We start from the raw sequence: 22,357 nt of genomic DNA on the forward strand, positions 1-22,357 counted from the left end.
CATAATGCGCTCATATAATTACACAGTTTGTGAGCATAATTACAGCAAAATAGGACGCGAACTTAAGAAAACCAGAAAAAAAAAACTTATGATTAAAATCAACATTTATGACGTATATTATAGATTTCCATGAAGTTCTATGAAAAGTTATTTTTCATTGAAGAGCATCTGCGTGATAAAAGGAACGTTATTCAATGCGAAGCGACCTTTTAGGCTGAAATATTTGGAAATTATTTACATACAGCTATATTATTTCGCAAGCTAGCAAAACACGAAGATCCGGGACGTCTTCAACCAAAACCACACTTCTGTAAACTGGCAGGCTTTGCGATATTAGTTTGCAATATTAGTTTGCGATATTATAGCAGGATTTGCGAGATCACAAAAATACCACAGGTAGAACTGTAACTAGCTGATAGTGTGGTACGGTTATGGAAAAAATGAGCATAAACACAGGTATACATTACCCTATTCTCTTTCGATAACAATTCCTCAGGAAATCAGGGATGTAGTATGACATCACAGTTAAACAGTGGTGTATGCAAGGGGAGTTTCGGGATCTTAGCCCTACTACCACCACCTTGAGCAAGATATACAAAAATAAGTATTTACTAAGATACGCATACAAACAATTATATCTACTTGTTAGCTTGAACTCTTCCCTTGACGAACTTCTGGGTACGCCACTGCAGTTCAGTATTCCGCTAAGGTTTTGAAAATCCCGGTCTTTGTTAACCAAGTAACCTAGGAAGTGGATGCACACGAATGTAAAGCATGAAAGTTGACTGAGGCTGTCGCTGATAACATGTTAACGTACGCCAACAAGTGAGTTCTCTGTGAATGTCCCAACAATCATCAATTCGTGGAAATGGAAAGAAGTCATGACGTCAATGTGCCCAGGAAAATTTTGGAATTGAATAGCTTGTTGTTGTGGAATTTAGTTATGCAACATTATCTACATCTCTTCTTTCACGAACTTGAACTCACGGTCAAGCTTATACAATGAATTGTAGTTGTGCGGGCAGTTTTACGAGATGGAAGTTTGACTGGATAGTCCGAATTACAAATATTCTCTCCTCAGTCAGTTGACGTGGAACTAGTGCCTTGCTTGTTGTTATTCTGGTCAGAATCAGGAGATTCTCTTTGTAACACCTTGAGTCTGCAGATGGAACCGCTCAAATCAACCAATAGTATTTCTGAATGTACCCTAGAACTTCCTGCGACGTTTGAACATTTTGAAGAGTCTGAATGAGATCCTCTCGTAAAGGAACATTGATTGGAATAAGCCTTTGGACTAGAGATAAAGTAATGTATGATATTACGAGAGGCATCTCTTTCTCACGGAGATCAATGACAATTTTCTAGTGATGCCGTAACAAACAGTGCCCCGTATATGTCGTCAAGAGAAAGTTTTACCATCTTTGCTCCATCTTCTAGTTATTGGAAAGATTATTATAGAATTATCAGGGAGTCCTTTGGGAAGTCAACTTGGGCCAGCTGACATGTTTAAACTTGAGCTCAAATGTCATCGAGATTGTGACCAATCAACTTAGTGACCGCAAAATCTACGGACTCAACACTAATGTCTGTCATTTTTAACCTTTCCCAGCCCATGCTGATGGAGGCTGAACTTCAGCTTAAAAGGCATTGAGAGAGTCACTACTCATAGCGGCGAGCCCGAAAACTATTAATTAGATACTAGTATCGGTTATGGATGATATTTTTACATCTCATCTCACTCCCCTATAGTTGCTACGGTGTCCTACTCCCAACGTACTGGTTTTCAGATTGTAAGTCACGTGTGTCAAGTTTGAGAAATTGTTCCAGGTGTTTCATAGTTATGCTGAAACATACACAGATATAAAAATACATTTATATGTAATATATAGATATATTTAATATACTATTTTTGTGTTTAATTAACCACTCCTTTAACCTATATTTAGTAACATCTTCTGAGTTCTGATACTTTTCAGTATTCTTTTGTGTACTAAATTTCAGCTTGATGAACTGAGTACTTTTCGCTGTAGCGAAGTGCAATTGTTACATTTGTCATTTCCTGGAAAGATTCTCCTTCCGGTCTAATCAAATTCTTGGTGGGACGATGAGATGAAGCCCAGATAGATTGAGTTCGAAATAATGGTCAGTCCCAGAAATCGGATTACGAAAGGGGTCCGCTATTTTTAAAAAAAGTAGAAAATTCTTGCTTTAAAGTAACTACATGACTTGGCCGAGTCGAGCTTGTACTTTCAGTCGAAGATACCCAGATTATTCACACATGATAGTACGTTCTATTTAGCGTCTAATATAGTGTATTAACGACACGTTATTTAGCACAAGCTCAGAATATACCTTAAACCTTCCTTATATCGCACAATCTCCGCTTATATTACCACTGAGAAATACTTTCCGTGCAGCTGAAAAAAAAAAAAAAAAAAACTATCGAGAAGCACGAAAAGTAACTATTATTTAAACAATGTAAAGCATCGGGGAAAATTAGGAAAAAAATGTAGGAAAACATTTTTCTCTGACCAGATCACTTTACTAGAAATTTAAAAATAGCCTCCTTATATGCACTTTGACTTGTAGTTACATGTAAGTGAATTCCTATCTTCTTTTTCACTTCATAGTAAATCAGTTCTTTGACTATTCAATATAACATCAAATTCATAAAAAGATATAAAATACTGTTGACTGTGAACAAACGTCATACTTTAACCCTCGCTTGGTAACTGGAGTCTTTTTGACCCCATGCCACTTTTTGCTATAAAGAAACGAGAACTACTTCTAGATCTCTCATCTTCTAGATATGCTTTTTGCGAACATTTTGCTATAATTGACTAACATTTTCATGGATATATGACCGCTGGTAGTAAAACTCAGGTACTAAATATGGGATTTTTAATGTTATTCTTTATTCTCACTGCAGGTGAAATTCTGCAAGCAAGTGTTTATATCAAAAATGAACTTACAACACTGCATTGTACCCTTCCCAATAACACTTTTCATCTATATTTTAATTTTAAGTACGTTGTTATAACTTTTTTCAAAAAAAAAAAAAATATATATATATATATATATATATATATATATATATATATATATATATATACACAAATAGACATCAGCTACCAGCAGTGTTTTGTTGAAGCAAGATGTGACATACAGAGTGGACCGTTTATCTTAAAACGCCCATGATGATTTGTAAAACATTTTATTTATTTATTTATTTATTTTGACTTGTTTTACACGTCAAGATCAAGGCTACAAGAAGTCTTAACTAGCACGTAAACATGATACAAAATTCTAAGACAGTATTTTACAATACGAAAAATTAGAAAGAAAAAAATACAAAATTATTATATATGTTTTAAAGAAACAGACACTCACTTACTTTCTCTCTCTTACATACACACACACAAATATTATAGTGCTACACTATGATATATATAACAATGTGATAAGATATATGAAACATCAACGCTTAGCCTTTAATTATGAAATAATAAATTTTTTAAAAAAAACTAATTAATCTTTTTTTAAATATCTATATATTAAAATACTAGGTTTATATATTTGTGGTCAAGAAAAGTTTATATGTGTGTAGCCAATTCTTTTGACAATAATATCTCGAAAACGACAAACTCTAGAAAGATGGAGTTTTCACTGCTCGATTGCAAATTTTGTGTAGATTATTAAGTTGTAATTGAATATTTAAGAAAGATGACCGTTATTTCTTTATTCATTTTTTAGGAGCACACTAGAAGTGTTGAAATTTTTAAAAAAGTGAAACATCGTATTCTACGAATTATATATTCCAACACCACACAATTGTATGCGGGGTTAGTATGTCTCTCCGGCGTTTGTTTCATGGCCAAATGATAACGAAAAACGAAGGGTAATCATTTGTCCAGTCTAAGATGAATATTTGTTGTTTGGAGTGTTTTGTCCAATGAACACCATATATCACTGACATTGTAATCAATTGTGTGTGTAATGTATTTGGGTTTTCTCGGGATTATCCCGTTTCCTCCCACTTTCTTCATTCCACCATTTCATTCATTTCTCATAATCACCGTCTCCTTTAGCCTAACCGGCATAAACGTGGGACGTAAAACTGAAAGATTTCATTTCATCTTTTTCAAAAAGTTTTATTGTTGAAGTATTCAGTTCCGATGCTTTGTGCGTTCACTTGCAGGAATTTCCGGAGTACTTCTTTCGCGACGAAGGATTATTATTATTATTATTATTCCGAAAATGCAAGCTTTCTTTACTGTACATAGAAACTTCCATTAGTATGGAAGCTCGAACCCAGCACTTGAAAGAGCGTCACGTACTCTTCGAAACTCCGAACATTAAGCTTCTTAAATTTGACAAGAATTTTTATGATATTGCTGCTGTTAATTCTACAGAATGCTTATTTGAAAAGTAGCAACAAAGAACGGAACTAAACTGTTATTGGAAAACCAATCTTTACTGAAGAGTACTTGTGTTACCATCAGAGGTAATAAAAAATAATACTGATAGTTTTATTAATACACTAAATATTTACTAGTAGTACCAGCACGTATGGCCCTAAACTCATCAGACGTATGAGGGATAACGTCCTTCGGCGTCGGCGAGTGGACGAGCACACTATTAACGGAAAGTATTTTCTAAAATATAAAATTGCATATTTTAATTCAAATAGGCTATAAGCACAATCCATACTTTAATTTGTTGTATAATTATCTCAATCTATGGTACGGCTTTTTTTTTTTTTTCTATCCTTTTAGTGCATTCAGAACTTTATAAAGATCTTACGTTGAATGTTGTATACCTTAACGTGAAAGCACCCAATTCGCCCAAGGAAAGTCCAAAATCTGATAAAAATCACTTCCAATGTGATCACCTTAGTTGTACCACTAACGAAAAGCTCAAAATCACAGGTGGGTCCAACCCTAATTCGGAGGGCCACATATTATTTTCACACGGTACTATTCTATTTATTATTATATTATTGATGTATTAGTCTCTTCCGGGGAAGAGTGCCCCCCAAAAAAACATATCTGGAAGAAACATGATTTGTATCATTTCAATCCACAGAGAATGTTTTTATACCACGTTAAATAGCACTTGGTTATTTGAATACTGAAATAATAATTTAATTGTATTTTTGGAAGAAGATCGCTGCTGTGTTACAACTTTTTGCATTGCGTTACTTTTAAATAGTTCGTCTGTATTATTATTATTTCTTTCCTTTCTAGTATTAATCTTGCAGATTTTCTTTCAGCAACATAATTAAATCGTCACTGTTTCATTATTAAGATAAACGTTTGAAATTTCATTTATTTTAGCTGAATACCAACTAACGAATTTTATTAGTTTCTTTTTATTATTTGTTGAAGTTTAACCTCCCTATTCAGCATTGATGCTACATGAGAAACATAGACTTACAGTTTAAGGTGGAACTTGAATCACCGTAATGCACTCAAACTTTTAATTATCTCCCACATGGAATTGACCCTGGGACCATGTGCACCGAAGACACGCGCTATTCGTGGAAATGGCAAGGTTCTAGATTACTGGTCCCCCTTCCCTGAATGCGGGTGTGATATAGTTGATCCAGAAGAGCCGAAAAACTGTATTGTTAGACGACCAGAAGAAAATAATACACTTTTTCGGATCTTCCGGGCCACCTATACCACTGACCCGCATCTTCCTAACTCCCCCCCCCCCTTTCCGACAACAACACAATTTTCTATAAAAGTATAGCAGGACAACGTTCGGCTATTTCAAAAAATCTATATTATTATTTTACAAAAAGTTAAATACTTCTTCAAACCATAGGAGGGCAAGCGCCTCCCCCCTAACTCCCCGGACAACAATAAACATTTCTACACACGTATGGCGCAAAGCCCTCTAACCCAAAAAACTAACATATTCTTATTTTAAAAACGTAGGAGTGTTAATAGTGTGATTGACTAGTGTTGTTCCACAAACAGAAATGGTGGAAGAACAACATGAAATCATGACTTGACAAAACGATTAATATAATTTATAATAAATAGTGTTCACAGCAACTAAAGAAATATCATCGCCACAAGTATAAACACGAAAGAGCATGTATCAGGTAAGCAAATACTTCTATTTATGAAAAATATAAGGGGACCAGCAATCTCGAACCTCCACGGAAATAGTGTCCTTTTACCTCTACCAGTCTGTTACCACATTTGGGTTAAGTTTAGACCTACCCCTCCGCTTTTTATAAAAATCAGGAAAATTTACAGGAGAAATGAGGTATGAAATGGTAATTTGAAGTTTTTATTTGATGTTTAGGAATGTAAGTTCGGCAGGATAGTTGTGTTTAATACGAGAAAAAGTATGTGAAAACTAGTACTACTTGCCGGATGCGGAAGGTTTCAGCAGCATGGTAGTTGTAAAATATGGCGAACATGTGTAACAGATGCGCAAAAATAATGAAGAAAACCTTTTAAATTTTTGTGAAGCCCACGGAGTACTGAAGTTTAGTGAAATGTAACAATTTTTAATACTTTAAAGCACTGTTTTTTGTATGTTGCAAAGTTCAAGGGCACCTTTAGACTGGAGGGGCAACTCTCAACTTAAGCCCCACATTTTGACATTCTATTTGGAAAAGGAAGACTCACCAGCAATAATGTTCAAAAATTACAATTCTTTCACTAATTATCTCCAAATGCTTTATAGACTTATTTCCTTGGCGCCTCTTCACTAACTGTCAAAATATGCCTACAAAGTGATATGCTATTCAAAACAGCATCTTGAGACAAACACGCGCCGGATAACTTTAAAAATACACGCTTCACGTGGTCATCGATAAGTAGGACCGCTTCAAAAGGATATCGTGGGTAGGGTTGAGGGATTAATTTTACAATGCCCGCTCCAGCTGGTACATTCTCTCATAAACGAAAAATTACACTCTATTAATTTTATAAAAATTGGTCAAGACTTTCCTAACCTTAAGCTACCCCGTTCCCTCACCTACTCTACTTATACCTATTTTACTCCACTCTACCCTACTGTCCTTTACATACTATAACCTTTTAAAGCGGTCTTACTTGTCGATGCGCAGCTGGAGCGTGTATTGTAAAGTTTTCCCGAGTTGAGTACAGTAGGATATGGAAGTTTGGACCCATTTTGTTAAAACTTATCGAGTGTAATTTCCCATGTCTGTATAAGGATACCAGCTGGAGCGGGCGTTGAAAAGTTTACCCCTTTCGGCAACGTCTACTAGCTGATCGCTCGAAGGCAGTGTACTCCGGTTGAGGAGATAGCGAACTTGGAAGATCGCGGTGGTATTGGTCCGTAGAGGCTCGTAAGCGAAGGTAGGTGTTTCCTAAAACAAAACAAGTGCGAAAAAATGCGCCACCATGTGTTAGGTGGTCACTACAAGGTAGTTGTGCATTACAAATAATGGCCCACACTTTAGAATGCGTGGTTATATTCAGTGTTTCTTAAATATTACTCCTCCTTTTGAATTAGCATATTTTGTAGGTAAAGTGAAATTGCCCTCGTATTGTCAATCTGCACGATATTACGGCATGTCCACAGTTTGCAAAACTTAGCGTTCCACGTTAGACAAGCCAAGTACAATATTCCTCTTTTCGTTGGCACTCTGAAGATTTCTTGCAAGTGAATGAACATATAAATTTACGTACACAATTACATGCTTCTCCAGAAGTCGACAGTAAACTCAACTACAACTATCATCTAAAGGAACTTAGAGGAAAACTAAAAATTCCATCCATTAATAACGAAACCAAATTTATTAAGTAGTTGCGCTATATATATATATATATATATATATATATATATATATATATATATATATATATATATATAATACAACATGCGTTACGCAAACGGAATTACAGTGACACTTAAGTTTAATTCCCGGTCATGACTAGGACAATTAACCTATTTTAAGCAGTTCTGACCTAGATACTATATAGGGATTTTACTTACATGTTGCGGGAAAGTTCCTTTTTGGAGCCTATACAATTCTCACAAATACCGGTATATCACATTCCACCCTCACACCAACTTATCAAACTCAATTACTCTCTGCTCGATTACATGTTAATGTTTTCCCTTTTCTTTATCTTCATCTTCAACAGGCAAAAATACATTGAGTGACAGCATCTAGAGATTCTTCTTTTTCTTGCATTGACGTGTTTTTATGATTGCAAGATGGAAAAGGTTGATTTACGTTGGAGTTTAATTTATTCGAGGAAACTAACTTAAATTTGGGTAAAATTACAATCTATATTTTTATTATAATTATAAGTAACATAGAAGAATAAGACTTTATGGCCTGAGTGATATTTGAAACTTGAAACGACGTTCAATAAACAAATTAACCATTCATCTAACCAATAAGATTCCTCGTTGAAGTTGATAACGAATATTCTTAATTTATATTAACTCTAATATATTGCGTGTGCGCAATTTTAAATATTAGTATGCTTTTGGATAAAAATATTAAGGTACTTTAAAATATAATTCAATTAAGAAACTATTTGCTTTGGGCCACACTTCATATCGGAATGTATTAACGCAACGCAAAAGCTGCGTTTTAGTTTATGACAATTGGTACGTAAGTTATACACTTGTATATTGAATATTTTGCGATTTGTTACAAGTCTTCTCTATTTAAAATGGTAAGTTAAACTATACAGTATAAATACTTTTATTCTATAGCAGTGGCGTATTTGGGGGGGGGGAATCCGGGCTTAAGCCCCCCCAAAATCTTACTATAGTAAAGTATATGAAATACAGGAGGCGGATCCAGGGGGCGATCGCCCCCCCCAGAAGAGGAAACTTTTTTATTTTATATATAAACATAATATATAGTTTATTTTTTGACGCTCTTAAAAGTAGCTGTAAGTAGCAGTATTACACCCCCCCAGAAGTCGGTCCTGGATCCGCCCCTGATGAAATATTTTGCAGAATTTTCACATTTTCAGGCAAAGCCCCCCCCGAAACAAAATCGTAAATACGCCACTGTTCTATAGTATTATAACATACGATAGAATCATACTGGGTTACAACCCTCGTCGTCGTAGTTAGTAACCCTCCTCATCGTAATTAGATACGAGCACATTTGTCCGTCTATTTTTACATTTAGATTAATAACATTCAATGTAAATAGCTTCTAAGTTAGTTAATCGAGACAGTACATGGTAGTATTGAGAGAAATTGCATAGTGTATTAATGACTTATGAGCAGTGCCTGTGCGTGGGGGAGCAAGCGGGGCGAGGGGCCCGGGTAGCGAAGTAAGGGGGCGAAAAATTCGGGAAGAAAATGAAAAGATATATATAAAATGTAAGAAAGAAGTAATAAAAAGAACTCAACATCAAGGAAAACCAGTGTTTATTTTCGAAAATTTTCTTGCGCTTCGCGCATGGTCAATCGATCTCACTCATATGTACGGGCGCCGTTGTGTATTCTCGCAACAGGTGCTGATTTTCCAGGGCACAACAATGCTTATGAGAGGCACTGCATTCAATAGCCCCTGGAGAAAAGGTGCCTCAGTAGTGGCGTGCTCATCTCTATTGCAAATAACCACTTATTCTGTCCTAAACTACGTGCATTTGTAGTGGATAACACTGTGTTCGTGGGTTTTCTCGCGGTTCTCCGTTTACTTTATTCCCATCAATTGTTTTATAGTCATTCGCTTTCATCAATCAAACGTCTCTTTAGCCTACACCTTTAGTCTTAAGTTTGATTGTAACTTTGATGAAAAAGATGACATGTGTAATTATATTAGAACATTTTTTTTTAAGTTAAACTAAAGATTGCAATATTTTCCTGTCCTAATCCTTTGTAGTATTTATCTGCCTTTGACTGTTAAGTATCAACGTAGGAAATTCTGGGACATGGGGAAGATACCATCGTATTATGTTTAAAAATCCACCTACTTGTTATTGGGATTCAATAAAGTGACAGTATTGTTAAAAGTTTGAAAGTTGATTATAGTAGTTCAAATGTAATTAACATGTATTTCATATGTTATTAACGTGTAACCTAGTGGTTAGCGGGTTTGTGAATGAAAAGTAACTCCTACTTTACAGTTCTTATGATTTATTTCGTAGTTATAATTTTAACAAGAAATGAGTACGATAAGCAAGCATATAACACGCAGTTTTATTTCAAATTTGAAACAGGTGACAGCATTCGTCACCAGGCTCAACAGCCACTCTGAATGTAAAACCTCATAAACTGATATTACCAGTGGCGTATTTAAGGGGGTGGCTAACGGGCTCAAGCTTCCCCCGAAATAAATTTGTTATATGCATAACTTCATTAAAATTTGTCGACACCCAAAAGGAAAAATATGTGCTTATTTACGTGTTGTGCATAGCCTCCCCCGAAACAAAATCCTAAATATGCCACTGGATATTACCAAGAACTCTTGTGAGATAAAAGACAATTTCTTGTATTCGCCATTCAAGTGCTTCCATAGTAGTTGATTTGGTAGAGTATGTTTGCTCTAACCAATCACAAAGAAAAAAGTCGAGAAATGTTACTAGGCTTTTGACTGATCGTTTATGCAGATCACGACGGCAAATTAATCTCTCAGGGAAATGGGCATTCATCCATTACGGATTTTCCGAGTACCAGCTACAAATCTGGTTGCTATGAAGTTTGCATAACAATGAGGATTTCCACTAAAATACAGATGTAACATTTAAACTCAAAACTAAAGGCGGATATCCATGCAAGAGCCCGTTGCGTTCTTTGTTTGTAATGTGACTGAATAGTCAATTGAAAAAGCTGTTTAAGTACATTTCTACGTAACACAACTACGTTACACAACTTTCTGTTGGCTACACATAGAAATCGCAAACAACGAACGCAGCAGACGCTTGCATGAAAATCCGCCTGTTCCAAATGTTCAATATTTGGAGATATCAAGAAAGAAAAGAGCTTCTGAATTCTCCTTCTCTCTAAAAAATATTATTATTGTTGGTCCATATTATAGATCCCTGCAGTTGATGTCTGCCTTTGCCCAGCAAAGATAGCGTGTTAAAGTGCGTATTTATATCTTTATACGATACTGCAGGCAATGGTTATCTATAATGTAATATTCCCTCCATGTATTTACCATCCATGTATTTACCATGTATTCCCTCCATGTAAAACCTAAAAAAAGAAAGAAAAAAGAAAAAAAGAAACAGAAACAGACGACACCTCGTTTACATGGCATCGATACGTAACTGAAGGACAACACCATTGTCAATAAAAGACGCCTCAGGCCCTCAACGGCATCCGCTTGCATTAAAACAGGTCAATCTTACCTCCTTTTCCAGCTGCTGTGGGCTAGGGAAACATCCTTTACCTTCTCTGGTCGCTATGGGGTGAGAAGTGTCCTGCCGTGGTGGGCTAGCGGGGCGGCGACCCTGGGCGCAAAATTGGAAGGAAATGCATGTGCATATATATATATATATATATATATATATATATATATATATATATATATATATATAATGGAAGAAAAAGTAATAAGTAGTGCTCAAAATCAAGGAATAGCAGGGATTATTTTTGAAAATTTTCTTACGCTTCGCGGCTGGTCTCTAGACCACATCCATATGTACGGGAGAGCCGTCGTATACTCCCGCCTCGGGCGCTAATTATGCAGAGGTTACTTACTTTTCTTAAAATGGTCCCAGGTTCGATTCAAGGTCTTGAAAAATATGCGTTTATGTTTGTTCTGTGGTAGGGATTCGGGTTTGTCGTAGCGTAGCGGCTATGACCAGAAAAAGCTTTGCATGCTTTCATGATGATACGAAAAAAAAAGTCCGATTATGGCTGGCCGTTGATCTGAAACAAAAATGCACTAAAACGGATCGTAAGTTAGGACTGTCTGATAAAATAAAACTTGATTAAACTTGATTTCAAGCAATATCAATGTCTCGGTCTGGCTATGGTTTACCAAACGGTTCATCTCTCAAAACTTAGTCCCAAATATTTCTTCACGATAATTTAAATTTTAAAATCAGTAAACGGCTATGGTTAAATATTTTCAAGAAGTTTGTTTGAAAATTTCGAATTATTTCTTTTGTTCGAAACTTTAACTTTCAGTTCGACAATTTTGGTTTGAAATTTTAGGTCCAAAAATTTGATTTGAAAATTTCGTTATAAAAAATTTTTAATTCGAAAATTTTAGTTTCAACTTTCTAGTTCAAAAATTTGGACTGAAATGTTTTGGTTCGAAAATTTTGATTTCATTTTTCGAAAATTTTAATTTAAAATTTCTAGTTTAAAAAATTTCAGTGTGAAAATGTGTGGTTTGAAAAAATTTGAATTCGAAAAGTTTTATTTCAATTTTTTTGTTCGAAAATTTTAGTTTCAACTTTCTAGTCCTAAATTGGTTTGAAAAGTTAAATTCAAAAAGTTTTATTTCAAATTTTTTGTTCGAAAGTTTTGGTTCGATGTTTATAATTCGAAAATTTCAGTTTGATTTCTTTTGTTAGAAAATTTGAATTCGAAAATATTGATTTCAACTTTTTTGTTCGAAAAGTTTAGTTTGATGTTTTTAATTCGAAAATTTCAGTTTGAATATTTTTTATTTGAAAAATTTGAGTTCGAAAAAATTTAGTTTCAAATTTTCACTTGAACTTTTGTAATAACTGGAAATTAGTGGATCAAAATTTAATCGAATAGTTAAAAACCGTTTATTTGTTAATCGAATAGTTAAAAACCGGATAACGTTTGGCGGTTAACCGTGAAACGATTCCCTCTTTGCATTCACTGAACAGTTTTGGCACATACTAAAATATTTTTGAAATGATGATTTAAACTAAACAGTCAATTTTATTTAAGATATAAATTACACGAACTAATACCAGGACCAAGAAGGTAGAAGGTGACCTTAAAGTATCGTGGTTCTCTTATCCAAAAGCTTAAGAGGAGTGCAATTAGGTACGCATATCCTCATTATTTGTAAATAAAGTAACAGCAAACTCTACTTTGAAGAGCTCAGACAACGTCTATGTAGAGCATAAATCCTAAACAGCACAAGAATTTAAGTTAATATCAATGTCATATAAACTTTCATCGAGAATCAAACTCATGACCTTCGGAGACTAAATATAGACCGTGCATGGCTATAACGTAATAAAGAGAATACATGAGGCTAGACACCTTCCCAAATTATATCTTTAGCAATTTTAGGTGATCAAATACTAACATTAGTTCTGGGGACCATGACTTTGGTTCCGCCAAATTAACCACAAAAAGTTGGTACCAATCACGTTCGTCCATGTACCCTTGCTCTATAAAAACCTATACGCATCCATATACTGTAATAAAGAACCAATCAAGCTTAGAAATATTACACAATATTGAGAACCTTTTAATCATGAACCTAAACAACATATAACAAGCATATAACAAGTAGTGTCGGAACCGTTTTCCATCAGCTAAGCCCTTACTAATTAAACTAAACACAAACGCTGAACGTTTAAATCGTTCAAACCAATAACAATGTTTTGTAAGAGTTATTACAATGAACTAATCAGATTTAAGCAAAGAGTAAATGTAACGTCATTATTATTTATCCACGAACGGAAACGAGAAGTAGTAACTAGGTTCGAAGTCAGCTCATCACTTCCCTCTTTTACCTTCTCTAGGAATGAATATATTCTTTCAAAGTAAACCATTACATATATATGTTCTTGTTTTGTCATAAGAAATAACTCCTCAATGTTATCTCGTTACATAAGTAGATTAATCGTTATTACAATGAACCAATCAGATTTAAGCGAAAAAGTAAATGTGACGTCACAGACGAAAACGATTGGTACTAACTAGGTCCAAAATAACCTCATCTCATCCCTTTTCTCTTTCTCAAAGAATGAATATATTTTTTTCAAAGTAAACCATTACACACTATTTGACAATTAAACACCGTATTTGTTCGAACAAACAATGCCAATGATACTGTGACAACGAATACGTAAGCATAGGTAACACGATATAGCTGACGTTTCCTTTTCAACATATGATTATAAGTCAATACACGAAGAATTTTTTTAAATTTTTCCAAGTTTTATTTAACCCACAAACAAATACGATATAAATTAATGAGGACCGGGATCGCCCCTCCCCCTCTTTTATGCGTCTCAATAAATGTATGTTTTCCTGGACACACTTTTTGACAAATGAATATCGTGGTTCGAGTTCCATAAGTTTCGTGAATGAAAGCTATACCTTAATCAAAATCAAGTATTCCTCCCAAAGTTTTCGATTTAAGTTGATTTTGAGTTTAACGTCCCGTTCAGCAGCGAGGATAAAACCTACTAATTAACGTGAAATCCAAACCGCATGAGCTCCTTCCGGGAATCGAACCCTGTTCTCCCACGTTAAAGACGCATACGCTAACCGGTTAGTCACGAAGGAACTCCAAACTTTTCGAGTTTCATATTAATACTAATACTAATATATACTATTACTGGGTCTACTAATTCATAATGTAATAGGTCATCAAGAAAGAGATCAAACCTTGTTTTGGTAATTTTATACCCATAAAAGGGAACGAAAAACAATCATAAGCTCCAAGCTAAAAATCCCCGTTCAGTGACGTCAAACGAACATATTAGCTGGAACCAACTACCTCTAATTCATTCATACCAGTAGAGGTGCGGTGGCTCAGTGGTAGAGCGTTCACCTTTGCTGTATGTGGTCCCTGGTTCAAACACCGCGAAAAATAGTTTTGTGGTGGGCAACATTATGCTCGGGATACTCCAATTTTCTCCCACCAATTTATTCATTTCTCATCGTAACCACCTAAACGGCATAACTGTGGGACGTAAAACTAAAGATTTCATTTGCACCAGTGTTAGTCCATCTCATTAAAGGGATCACAACCAAAAATCAAGTATTCCTCCCAAAGTTTTCGAGTTAAGTTGATTTTGAGTTTAACGTCCCGTTCAGCAGCAAAAATAGAACCTACTAATTAACGTGAAATCCGAACCGCATGAGCTCCTTCCGGGAATCGAAGCCTGGTCTCCCACGTTAAAGACGCATACGCTAACCGGTTAGTCACGAAGGAACTCCAAAGTTTTCGAGTTTCATATTAATACTAATACTAATTTATACTATTACTGGGGTCTACTAATTCATAATGTAATAGATCGTCAAGAAAGAGATCAAACCTTGTTTTGGTAATTTTATACCCATAAAAGGGAACGAAACAAGCCATCATAAGCTCCAAGCTAAAAATCACAGTTCAGTAACGTCAAACGAACATATTAGCTGGAACCAACTACCTCTAATTCATTCATACCAGTAGAGGTGCGGTGACTCAGTGTTAGACTGTTCACCTCTGCTGTATGGGGTCCCTGGTTCGATGGGATTTCTCATCGTCACCGTCTCCTTTAGCCTAGCTGGCATAATCGTGGGACGTAAAACTAAAGATTTCATTTGCACCAGTGTTAGTCCATGGATAACAATATCCAAATTTTATGCCATAAAAGGGAACGAAAAAATAAAAAGCATTCGTAAACCTGTACTATTTCATAACGTAATGAATCATCAAGATCATATTTTTAGTAATTTTAAAGAATCATCATGACCTCTGATCCAATACTCCCAATTCAATGACGTCATAGCCTGGCCAATGTACCTCTGATTCATTCGTACCATCGTGCATGGCCCCTGAATAAGCATAAGCAAAATTTCAATAGGTGACGTAATCCCGGGCCAAAGCATCCCTGATTCATTCACTATGGTCCATGGGGACCCAAAATTGGATAATCAAAAGTGCGGCCAAGTGGGGCAATTACTACTCATACGTCACAGTTTCGCCACCCCTACTCTGCCCACTCCGCCCAATAGGATCGCAATGTTTTGAGCCAACAATTATGGCGGAAACGAAAGTAGGTAATCAGACAATGAAGGAAACGAGAGTAGCCAATCAGACATGCCGATGCTCGGTTGTTTTTTGGCTTCATCGATTTAATAGGATGAAGATACATATGGGCAGATCCTCTATTTATAACATCATTGCTGAAAACTGACCCATCGCAAAACAGGCTACCGGAACTTAAATAAAAGGAGGAAATATGTAGCTACACCAATAAAATCTCTTATACACTGTAATGAGAAGGAAATACTGAACTGAAAGAGATAAGCTCTCACGGCTGGTCTAATGGGTAAAACATTCGTAATTAGGAAAATTAAGTTACTGAGGAACGTTCGGTAAATCTCTTAACTTGAAAAGAGTGGCTAGCGCGTGTGCCTTTTGTGTGCGTGGTCCCGACTTCGATTCCCGATGGGAGAGCACATACATTTCATGATTATTCGCCTTCAGTAATTATCTCCTTTAACACTAGAAGTCCGGATCGAATATGGTAACGTTAAGTCCGCATGAGATTAAATTCGAACCCACACTTAATTTCGCAACAATTACATTTGGTTACTTATTTATTTCACTGATTTAGAGTTAATTAATATATTTTAAATAATAGTAAGGCATCCATGCGCATAACCCATATAATTATCAATATTTAATACAAAATAACAAGTTTCTATAGATACTAACTTAGAAACAGACTCTATAAGCATTTTACTGTGAAATCTGAAATAATATTCTACTAGAAAACATACTTTTGATTTTATATCCTATTCCAGACCCACTATTTTATTTATAACTCCAGGAAAATAAAAGGTGTTTGCGTTTTTGAAAGTTCCGCGAAGTCCACATGGGGTCTTTTGGGACTCCAACACACAGTTTTTTACATTTTTTTTTATTTCTATTTCTAGGTTTATTGCTTTGTTTGAATAAAAACTATAAAATTATACACAAAAACTCTCCAAAGCAAAGTCACAATAAAACAGAACAATAGAACTAAAAGTGTAAGAAATATAATAAAATATATCATGTTGGGGGCGAAAAAGACCCCCAAGCGGACTTCTAGTGTTAACCTAAAGGGCACAAGTGTGGGACGTTAAACCAATTTCATTTCATTTTGTAAGTGAACTAGCTACCTATGAGTATAATTATTACAAAGACAATCTCAAATACATGTTATTATAAAGGTACCCCCCCGCAAAAAAAGTCCTGTCGCTTTTTGTGGAGGTCTATGTTCAATTGACCCTCACACCATAAGTTGGAGGCGAATGGAGATAAGGCGAAGGTCAGTTGTTGGTGTGGGTATATTCAACATAACACCTGATTATGGCAGTTCAGTCACACCATGAACATGCGTAAAGACAGAGTGAACATGGGACCTCCACAGAGAGTAATAAGGGCGTGTATGCTGTACGAGTTTAAACTGGGGTCAAACGCAGCTGCAGCGGGGCGGAAGATATGCCAGACCTTTGGTGAAGGTGTCATGATTACGCGCACAGTGCAGGGGTGATTTAACATGTTTAAGGACGATGACGAAACACTCAAAGATTCACCACGTGTCGGAATACCAACACGAGAACAAAATGAAGGTCTTCAGGCAGCAATTGAGGCGAACAGTAGCCAGATATGTGAGGAACTTGGACTACAATTCAGTGTGAATGGAGAAACCATTCGGCAGCACCTCCATCAACTTGGGAAGCACTACAAGTTGGGTCGATGGGTCCCACATGATTTGATTCCGGGCTAGAAGGCAACGCAAGCAGACACCTGTGTTTCTTCGGTGTTTCGTCTGAGGAAGGTGCCATTTCTGGACAGGGTGTTGACATGTGATGAGAAGTTGGTCCTGTACGAAGCTCTACGGGCGCCGTCATCATTGGTTAGCATCCCATGAACCGGTTCCAAAACAGCCGAAATCAGCACTGCACCAGAACAAGACCATTCTGTGTGTTTCGTGGACTGCTCGCGGCATCATGCATCGGCTACCAGCTGGTCAGAACATCAATGCGACAATGTACTGTCAGCAGTTGAACCGTGTTCAAGAAAAACTCAAAACTCTGGAGCCAGCACTTCTGAATCGCACAGGGTTCCTCGTGTTACAGGAAATCGCTAAGCCCCACGTGGCTAGGATGACCCGGGACATCATTCTAAGCTTTGGATGGGAAACACTATTGCATCCGTCATACTCCCCGGACATTGCACCTTCCGATTATCAACTGTTCTGTTTCTTGGACAATCATTTTAGAAGAGTCCAAATCCCCAGTAGACGTGTAAAATGCACTTGATACCTTCTTCGCTTCACCAAGTTCTACCGCGATGAAATCCATCGCCAGAACGTTGGCAGAAGGTCGTTGATGTTGACGGGGATTATTTTTGATCTTCTGGGTACATCTTAGGTGACATATCGATGTTCGAAGGTGGTGGATGAAACAGAACTTTCTTGGTTATCTATCGTTTCCTACCACTTCCTTCATTCTACTATTTTATTCATTCTGATTATTACCGTCTCTTTTATCCTCTACATTCACTTTTTCGATTTAGTATCACGGCTAATCGATTCTATGCATTTGCTACTAAATCGAAGCGACTACGTCGCACGTGTTCTTTGGATTGTGTTCAATTATTTCAAACAAAATATACATTTTCACTGAATTATTTTGTTGTTCTAAAAATACTTGAGAGATAGCTGATTACGGAAAACACTTCCTTTCGTTCATGCGATGATTCTAACTAGTCGAAATTTATGATTGAATTCCGCTCTCTACTTGTCCGCTTAAAACAATAATTGCAATATTTGTAGGTCATATTAGTCTAGGCATCGGGGCTTAAAAATCGAGTTCTAAGGGCAAATCATGTAACAATTTGGCATCCGATATTTTTTGAATATACGAGATGTGGCAATTAAATAACGAGATCCCACCTCCTGTCGCACAGGATCGTGAGGGGGGGGGGAGGTAGCTAATAATGTGTTGTTGATCTTGAACCTTCATGAGCAGCCACTGTTTGTTTCATGATTCTGAAAGCTTTTCTTTTCTTTGTAGGCTTGCATGAAGAGGACAGTGTTCTGTAGTAGTTCCGGAATCATGGTGAACAGTAAAGTTGAACAGCGCATTAACATCAAATTTCTGGTGAAATTAAAAAAAAAAAAAAAAAAAAGGACGGAATGTTGTGCAATGTTAAAAGGGGTGTATGGTGATAATGCTATGACACGTGCGTGAGTTTTCGAATGGTACAAAAGATTTTCAGAAGGTAGGGAAGAGGTTGAAGATGATGAACGACCCGGCCGCCCTTTGAGTTCATGAACGGACGAAAATATTCAAAAAATTAATGAACTTGTGCGAAAAGACAGACGTCTGAGGATTCGGATGATCGCAGACATGACAAACATTAACAAAGAGACAGTAAGACAAATTTTGCATGACAATTTAAACATGACAAAAATTTGTGCAAAAATTGTCCCGAAAACAAACCTCTCTCAGGAACAAAAAAAAAAAAAAAAAAAAAAAAACATTCGAAAGACCATTTGATCTGATGTCATGGAACGACTCAAAGCAGAATCAGATTTGCTAACACGTGTCATCACATGTGATGAAACATGGATTTTCAAGTATGACCACGAGACTAAGCGTCAATCAATGCACTGGAAGACTCCCACATCGCCAAGAATGAAAAAGGCACGAATGAGCAAGTCCAAAGTGAAGGCAATACTCATCATTTTTTTTTCAATATCAGGGGTATGATCATGACTAAATGGGTGCCTCAGGGTCATACGGTGAATCAGACCTACTACAAAGAAGTCCTAATCAAGCTGGGGGAAAGAATAAGGAAGAAGAGACCGGATTTGTGGAAGAACGATGCATGGATCCTCCACCAAGACAATATGGCTGCCCATAATGTCCTTTCTGTGAAGCAATTTTTAGCAGCCAAACGCATTCCTGTGCTCGTCCATCCTCCGTATTCCCCAGACCTGGTTCCCTGTGACATTTATCTATTCCCCAAAGTGAAAAGTGCATCGAAGGGAACACATTTTCAGTCTGTGGAAGAGGTGAAACGAAAAACGGCAGAGTTGTTGAACAGGGTGACATCTGATGACCTACAGCATTACTTTGAACAATGAAAGGCACATATGCAGCGATGTAGATAGGGGAGGGGAATTTATTGAAGGGGATGACAGTGATTTGTAACTTTCTTTGCAATATATCACACTTATGACACCAGGCTCGTTATTTAATTGCCACACCTCGTATACCCATCACTGATCATAAAAATGCCGGATGCCAGAAAAAATACCTCACAGGAGGGGGGGAGGAGGAGGAGAAAGCCGAAATTTTAGCCGTTTCTATTATTCATTATAACTCCGTAATCATTGGAGATAGACCACCAAACTTTCTCCATTTTGTTTGTCTAATTGTCTTCTATAATTTAATAGTAGTGCATTTTTGAGCTAAATATAAAGGTTTTCTTGTTATTTTCATTTTTCTCAGTATTGGTTGCGCGTGACGTTAGTTTTTTAGTCACAGATTCTTTACAAGATCGAATTCGGAAAAATGTCTCCTCTGAAATTTTTTCGTCATTTTATGCTCTTTCAAAAAAAAAAAAAAAAAATGTATACTTATATTAGTGTAGGACTAATAGTGCCGGAATTATAAGCGAATTTATCTGTCGTGTGCGAAACTGATCACGGCGTGGCCCAAACAAACGGTAGATATTAGCAGCTGATGATATATATCAGCTGCTATATATATATATGATATAAGATATATATATAATCTTGTCTGCCTGCAAGTATATAATCCTGATGATTGAGTCTGTCTATAAGCTAATTAAAAAAATATCAAGTTTTAATATCAATTGAAGAGTTTTCGGAAAATAACCCTTGTCAAAACACAATTTTTTTCTGAAGAAGAAAAGAGAACTTTCTCTAGTACACAGGATGAGAAACTCTGCAAATTTGTTGCTTCATACGTGTATCTGATACCTTCTAAGACATGCACAAAGATGTAGCTTTCTATTGATTTTTCTGAAAATCTTGTTTTGACAAGGGTTGTTTTTGCTACAAGTCCTTTGATTTATGTACTACAAGATTACTCAACGAAATAGAGCAGTATCCACATTTGAAAATTGCCTTCAAGAGAGAATCATGAACAATTTGCCATCCACGTTTTTTATATATTACCACCTTTCCCTTATTACTGTAACGATTAGAAAAAAAGCAAAAAACAAGATATAGGCCTACCTAACACATTTTATATAAATGGTTAGTTTTTAAACTGTAAAATCTTATTAACAGAAGAAGCACTTGACTATTATTGGGACTGTGTACAGTTGCTATAATACAATAAATCTATAATAAGAAGCGTAATAGAAGAAAACCATATACTTAAGAAATCTCTACAGAAGAGAACAAATTATTAGATTTCTAGAATTAGTTCTCAATAATGTTATGCCACTCTTATATAAAGGTAAACAAGAAAGCTCTATCGCTTTTTCATCCACTATCGTCGAACATCGATATGTCATCTAAGACGTGCATGGAAGATCAAAAATTGTCCCCATTAACATCGACGACCTTTTGCCAACGTTCTGGAAGGCCATGAGTTCCATCGTGGAAGATTGGGGTCTCGGGTTCGATCCCAGGCCCCGCCAAGTGAACTTCGTGGTAGACAAACACCGTGTGCGTGGGTTTTCTCGAGGTTATCCCGTTTCCTCCCACTTTCTTCATTCCACCATTTCATTCATCACTCATCATCACCGTCTCATTTAGCCTAACCGGCATGACCGTGGAACGTAACACTCAAAGATTTCATTCCATCGTGGAAGAACTTGGTGGGCCGTGAAGTGAAGAAGGTTTCCAGGGGTGCCTACAAGGGGGGCTATGACGCAAACTGCGTCATTGAAATATTTGGGGGGTTAAAAATCTATATAAATATATTTGAGGGGGTGTAAATATTAATCGAAAAGATTTTTTTCATGGAAGAACACCTATGGATAGACAATTGTGGGGGGTGCGTCATTGACATAAGGGGGGTGGGCACCACTGAGGTATCAAGTGCATTTCGAACCTCTACTAAGGATTTGAATTGGCGTCCTCTAAGGTGATTGTCCAAGGAATGGAAGAGGTGATAACCGGACGGATAAATCAGGGAAGTATGGTGGATGCAATAATGTTTCCCATCCAAAGCCTAGAATGGAGTCCCGGGTCATCCTAGCTACGTACGGCATGGCATTGTCCTGTAACAGGAGGAACCCTTTGCGATTCAGAAGTGCTGGCTCCAGAGTTATGAGTTTTTCTTGAACACGGCTCAACTGCTGACAGTACATAGTCGCATTGATGTTCTGACCAGCTGGTAGCAGTTCTCGATGCATGATGCCGCGAGTAGTCCACGAAACACACAGGAGGACCTTATTCTGGTGCAGTACTGCTGCAACTGTTTTGGTCTTTTGGAACCGGTTCATGGAATGCTAACCAATGATGACGACGCGTGG

At 36.6% G+C, this 22,357-nt stretch overlaps 1 protein-coding gene across 2 annotated transcripts in view; it reads right to left on the bottom strand.

Moving 5' to 3' along the window:
- Positions 1-8,338, bottom strand: part of LOC145686120 (calmodulin-lysine N-methyltransferase) — an 83,838-nt gene extending 75,500 nt beyond the window's left edge. The window contains exon 1 of one of the 2 annotated variants that reach the window (XM_081759093.1): positions 7,984-8,312. In XM_081759093.1, coding sequence (XP_081615219.1) covers positions 7,984-7,985 — 2 coding nt within the window. In that variant the 5' untranslated portion in view covers positions 7,986-8,312. Of the gene's footprint in view, positions 1-7,983 lie in introns of both variants that reach the window. The other variant, XM_081759094.1, reaches the window with a different exon arrangement.
- Positions 8,339-22,357: the final 14,019 nt, after the last annotated feature.

This window comes from Thermobia domestica, chromosome 5, assembly GCF_964235325.1.
Source record: "Thermobia domestica chromosome 5, izTheDome1.hap1.1, whole genome shotgun sequence".
NCBI lineage: Eukaryota > Metazoa > Arthropoda > Insecta > Zygentoma > Lepismatidae > Thermobia > Thermobia domestica.